This window comes from Plasmopara halstedii, assembly GCF_900000015.1.
Source record: "Plasmopara halstedii genome assembly, contig: Scaffold_2061, whole genome shotgun sequence".
Classification (NCBI taxonomy): Eukaryota; Oomycota; class Peronosporomycetes; order Peronosporales; family Peronosporaceae; genus Plasmopara; species Plasmopara halstedii.
Genome location: NW_020188969.1, coordinates 338,446 through 344,642, shown reverse-complemented (window position 1 = coordinate 344,642; position 6,197 = coordinate 338,446). Strand labels below are relative to the sequence as shown.

The 6,197-nt window shown below is 44.9% G+C and overlaps 2 protein-coding genes across 2 annotated transcripts; both read left to right on the top strand.

Moving 5' to 3' along the window:
• Positions 1-1,196: 1,196 nt before the first annotated feature.
• PHALS_02589 (Nucleic acid-binding, OB-fold) lies at positions 1,197-2,569 on the top strand (the record flags this gene model as incomplete). Its single annotated transcript, XM_024717000.1, has 6 exons — positions 1,197-1,229; positions 1,297-1,468; positions 1,527-1,668; positions 1,737-2,094; positions 2,171-2,345; positions 2,406-2,569. 6 exons carry the CDS (start codon positions 1,197-1,199, stop codon positions 2,567-2,569), a joined length of 1,044 nt encoding a protein of 347 aa, XP_024582543.1.
• Positions 2,570-3,583: 1,014 nt separating this feature from the next.
• PHALS_02588 (arginine methyltransferase 10) lies at positions 3,584-5,146 on the top strand (the record flags this gene model as incomplete). The annotated part of the gene is made up of 3 exons (XM_024716999.1): positions 3,584-3,628; positions 3,685-3,740; positions 3,967-5,146. The coding sequence occupies 3 exons, from the start codon at positions 3,584-3,586 to the stop codon at positions 5,144-5,146; spliced, it is 1,281 nt and encodes a 426-aa protein (XP_024582542.1).
• Between the last annotated feature and the right edge of the window lie 1,051 nt (positions 5,147-6,197).

Sequence of the window (6,197 nt, the reverse complement as noted above, 5' to 3'; positions counted from 1 at the left end):
CTGCCGCCTCTGTTCCCCGTCAAGGTCATTGGTGATTACACCACGTTCCTCAGTTGATGAGAAGTCAGGGAGCGGCCATGGGGTCCGCAAGGCGCGAGTAGGGCTCGTATCACGCTGCTGGTGCAACTCGCATTCCTCGTCATCACACGCGGGAAAAGAGGTGTCAGACTCATGGTCAACTAAATCCTCAACGAGACCACTCGGCACTGAGAGCGTGCGCGGAGCGCGACGTTTGTGCTCATCGAGTCTAGGATATACATCCCCCGGTGCCGCGGACGCACTGTCCGACGGGAGTCGAAGTTGGGCTCTGCCCGTGCTCGCTGTCAGAACCAGCGAGAATCGATGGTTTCGTGTCGTGGACACAGGGCTCATGGAGCAAAGAAGTTGTTAAACTCTAACAAATTGAGTTGCAGTGTCTTACGGGCACGCGAGCCTCGTTGATGCAATATTTAATTGGTACTGTAAATGTTTTCAATCTTAATGGGGGAGGGTGTAACTAGGTTACATGAACCCTAATATCAGGGGTGTGTGTGTCACACGAGATGTGCATAATGTGACCACACACCCAAACAAGAATACAGTACGGGGTTAGGTAGCCAGTAGTTATGCATGTATTTAAATTTCACTACATATATTTAGTATATTTAGGAAAATCCAAACTCTTAAAATCGAAACTGATTTTGAACAGAAGTGTTCGTTCGCCTTGGTAAAGGCTTTTAAGGATTTTAGAGGCAGCGGATTGCGATCCGCTGCACTAGTACTTTGTTCTTGTAAAGAGCGAAAGGTCGGTGACCTAACGACGCTTCCTCAAGCGCAAAGCTACGGCAGTCCGCTGCACATTGGCTTACTGAGTGTGTCTAGCTGTCTCGCAAATTTATACTTAACCTACTCGTGTTCCATCATAATCCGTTACTTCACAATTAACTACAAGTGCTATCAAGTGCAACGGGCTGCGTTGCGCCTTATACAGATGAAATAAAAACTTAACGAGTTTGCGCTAACAATGTACAGAGGTTGGTTTCATAAGCGCTTTTGCGAGCAAACCGATGGTCCGCACTGCCTTCATGGGTAATGGATCCAAAGTTAAGCTGAATTAATACTTTTCTTCAGTTTAAGGAGTTAATATTCTGAACTTGTGTCTGTTACAACTCACGTTTTGATTGGTCAAACGCCTCGATCGGTAATTATAACGAGAAATGCATGCCGCCGGGAAGGACCCGCTCACTTGGGTTGTGACTAGCGTTATTTTATGTGCAATCAATCAATAAGCTCACGAAAATGGTTCACTTCCCTTAGAGCTTTGTAAAGCTGTTTGGTGTCCAGATACGCTGCGACTTGCACGAATTTGAGGGGATGCCCGCCAGCCACGCATGGCGGTGGAAGAGCAAGGGAATTTGGCGCACACGTCTACAGACCAAAGCTCAGTGTTGCGGTGTTGTCACATCCATATTAATGCGATCCGATCGAGGTATTGCTTTCGCATATTCATTGAGATGAAAACGATTTTTACGCACATGAGTGGGCAGCGGAATTGTTGGTAGACGACGGTACGGCGCCTGTCAAGGCAGTATTGTGGGGAGAGGGCATCCACATTGAAGTGGCACTTGGTGACCTTATACGCATTGAAGGAAAACTGAACATGGATAAGAACTGGGACGCAGCTGAATTGTTTGTGTGGCAAATGATGGAGTGCCTGATGTGAAATCACTCACGTCGTGCTGCGTTGCGTTTCTCAGATCCCGGGAGCTCCGTATTCTTCGGATATATAAGCTGAGAGACCCCGATGAGGAACTTTTGCATTGGGCTCAGGCGATGGAACTTGAGCAGGCGTACTACTCTGCTGAAGACAATTACTTCAAGATTCCTGCTGAAGCCAATCAAAACGCCCGTTCTAAAACCCAATGGGAGGCTATTGCTGCTGAAGCATTTTTTAGTCTCAGCGTCGATCCTGGCAAAAAGCAACAATTTCTAGAACAGCGCGATTGTGATCTTCACGATGATACACTATTAGAAATTCTTGATGTAATTTTGCACCAACAGAAAACATGCGGCGCCGTCGAAGCTACCAAATTACGCTTTAGTGACCTCCTTTTTGTAAGTTGTTGGAATGTATTTATGCTTCGATGTGGCTAATACTGTTTCACTTCAATGTACCACTATTGGTTGGCAGACAAATGGCGAAGCTGCATTAGTTAATAAAAACAGTAGAATTCGAGCATTACAACATGTTTTTCGTAAGCTACGACGCGCTGGTCTACTATTTTTGGAGGACAATAGAGCCGATCAGTACATTTTGCTGAGTTTTGAGTTTGTTCTGAAGCCAGCACTTTTGGAGTTACTGCGAGGTGTGATGCGAAAAATCATATGTGAGCAGTCTGTCGCCTTATCATTTTGTCTATGTTTAGGTCACCCCCTGGGTCGTTCAATTCCTGAAATCGCAGCCGCGATTTGGCATCAGGAACGATTCAAATGTATTCCACTGGAATGGATTGAGACTAGCATCGAGGTCCTTGTTGCATCTCAAATGATTATTCAGGGAGAAGATTTCCAATTATATTTTGTGAAGTAAGATGGAGACTAAGTATGCCTAGACAAAAAACGAACCACATCGGCATTTGTTGTGTCGCTGATGACTCAAGCAATGGGTCACCTATGGTGTGAGGCTTCAAAGGTGACACTGTTTGCAGGTCTCCACTAGAATCGTCTTTTTATTCTCGTCACCAATATAAAAGCTTTGGTCTGATTTTTATTGAGTTAGACGACTTGTAGGGAAAATGGTGCCAAATCTCGATCATGACCTCGATGTCATTTAGTGAAGAGCAACAACTTTTTTAGTCTTGAAAACGCTTATCTTTCTGCGGCAGCACCTATCGTAGTACACTTGTCCGTCGAGAACGAAGATTTCGGTGTTACTTAAGTCACCGATTACTTTAGGTCAGACTAAATTTGATGAGGATGGCCAATTCTACAAAAAGCTTAGTGTCCAACCTTGCAGTCTAATTGCACAGAGAAAAAAGCTTCGTTCTGGATGAAACTTGGTCGTGGATAGAGCATGAAAGGTTGCATGCTGCTGAACCGTAGCTTGAAATCCGAAATTCTTTCGCTTTTTAGAGTGCTAAGAAAACTTTATCAACTCAGCAAGGATTTGTTTTGCAGGACACCCTCAAAAATTTTATATGCATATCAAACGCACACATCTTGAGTAAGCCGCATTTTTTCACTCAAATAGAGAAACTGAAGTTCGACGGCTCCTTTGCAATAAAAATATATGTAACTTGTGTGAGTAAACTAGCGTAGAGCTGACCTCTGACTTTTAACCAAATATTTCGTTTACTCGTGTTAATTTGAAACTGTTACAGCAAGCGTATTCTTTGCGCGATTACCTATGCAGCTGGCAACGGGCAAGAGCATTGCAGACAAAATGACCGTGCTAACTTTTAAATGTTAATTTTTGCAACTAGCGAAAGGATTAGATTTTGTCCAGATTACCATTTCCGTTGCAGGAACGAAAACATTTTCTGGAACGAAGCGGATTACCTCGAACAACTGGAGACAATAACAATCGCATTGTGTGCCTGAGCTAATGAACTCGCCATCGATGAAAAGCGGGGCTATTCCTGTCGGTCATGTACGTAACCTGGTGATCTTCTGCTTTTTGTGTCACTCATTGCATTGACTTATCAGATGACGACAAAAAGTCGAGGGAGAACTCGCATTAGCTTTTGGTGGCAAATCACGCGGTTTATAAGCAGCATTCTTTAACGAGGTGAATGTCGAGGTAGATTACGTCTTACAAAAGTTATACGTCTCTTACACCCTTAACACATAGCTTATTGGACTTAACCCTATAGCAAAGTTACGGTCGAATTTTAATTCGTTGCGCGACGCCACTGATTACGTATTTCTTTGTATCAATAATCGTTTTTATGATGTCGAATAAACTGATAAAATTTGCTATTAAGTTAGTTTGTTACTTGTAATTAAGAGTTTGGTTGGTCACGCAGATTTGGATCCTGGAAACATGGCGGTCTCGAGCCCTCGCGACATATCGCTGGAGAAGAAAAAGGAGTGGGAGGCGTCTTCGGATTTTGCAAATTATTTTTGCACTTATGCTTACATCTACCACCAAAAGCAAATGTTGACGGATGAACTCCGCATGCAGAGCTATCGCGATGCTATCTTCGAAAACCCAAACCACTTCAAGGACAAGATTGTTCTTGACGTGGGCACTGGTAGCGGTATCCTTTCTATCTGGGCAGCTCAAGCAGGCGCGCGTAAGGTTTACGCTGTGGAAGCCACAGACATTGCTCAGCAGGCTCGCAAAGTTATAAAAGCGAACGGCCAAGACCACATCATTACGGTCATTCAATCAAAAATGGAGGACGTGGCGTTACCTGAAAAAGTAGACGTCATCATCTCAGAGTGGATGGGCTACTTTCTGTTGCGTGAGTCCATGTTCGATTCGGTCATCGTGGCGCGTGACCGCTGGCTAAAGTCTAATGGCGCAATGTTCCCGTCTCACGCCAGCATGTTTATCGCCCCCATGTGCAACGAAGACAACAGCAATAAGCGTTTCAACGAGTTTTCTTCGGCGATGGATGGATGGCGGAATTTTGTGGATAACACCAAGATCATGTGGGGTGTTGACATGAGCGTTCTAGGCAACGATTTCCGCAAAGAGCAAGAACAATACTCTTTGCGCACATCTTCTTGGGAAGAGCTTAATGCTGGGGATCTGATTGGAGACGAAGTTGAGTTTGCCAAATGGGATCTCAAAGCGTGTACACTTGACGACATTAAAGAGGTAAAAGCGACTTTTTCCATGTCAATCACCATCATGTCGCGCTTTGGCGGCATTGCTGGCTGGTTTGATGTTGAGTTTAAAGGCTGTGCAGAGAATCCGGCTGAAAGGGAGGTGACGCTTACTACGTCTCCTTTTGTGCAGCCAACGCACTGGGGTCAGCAAATCTTTCCTTTATATCCGCCCATGCAGGTTTGCGAAGGCGATACGATAGCCGGTGACATTATCGTAAAGCGCCGTACCGACAACCAGCGTCTTATGAATGTCCAATTTGATTTTCGAATTTGTCGGTCTGAGGACAACAATCAGGGCCCACTCATCTCGGCGGGGTTTCAGATCGAGTAAGCAACATTAATATACAAGTCTCACCTTTTAGAACCAGATCTGTTTTGTAAGTGAGGCTATTCACTCGAATAGCTGCCTGCGGTGACTTTTTTTGCTAATGGCGCTTGAGCCTGTGAAGACGCGCCGTGGTCTGACAGTCTGCTGGTTACTTCTGGTTGGCTAGACGCCACATGAAAAATACGTAGGCATTTTGTCGTCTCATTAATTTTGCGAAGTGTACGACTCAAGCAACAATCCTTGCAGCACTGTGCATCATTCAAAACTTACCTCATTTGGCTAAACTATACAGTTTCGGCAGATTTTAGCGATAGAATGGTCGTAGGTGGCTCTGTAACGTCTCGCCGAGAAAATTGTAGTATAGGCGCGCACCTTCGTAAATTTGAGTCTAGACACGTATGACCTAACTTACTCTTCGGTTGCTTTTATGTCGAATTGCAAAAAAAGCATCGGGCAAGGCACGAGCGACGATCAAACATCCAGGCAACAACAATTGCTATAGCGTCGCTTGCCTAATGGTGCAACTTCAGCATGAGCAGTCGTAGCTGGTGCTGGTGCAGTTGCACTTGCACTTGTTTTGTTTTATTGAGTGTTACCGCTTCTTGTTTTGCCTTCAAACGATCAAAGATTCTTCTTTATACAGGTTTTTCCCGACTTCCTTGTTACTTGCTCAGCAGTGTCTATTTATTACATATATTGGATACTGCATACTCCTATAAACTCTGGCTTGTGTTGGAAGGTTTACTGAAGTTGCCGTGCACCTTGCAGAGAAATCTTTTGTACTCTCAGAGTTTGCGTTAACCAACGCACAGCGGATGGCCTCACTCAACTGACCCTAGGGTGCAGGATCGAGAGTGTAACAGGGTAAATACACCAATCCTGTGTTTTACCCTTACGTATTGAGTACAGTTGTACGAATCTCACATTTCACTTGATGTCGTTGGTAAAACATACCAAAGTCTCGGTATTTATATCGACGCTCAACACCAGCGGTTTGGGAGCCATCTGATCCTCCACGGCGCCCGGCCGGGGCGCTCCTGGACTTGCCTCACTA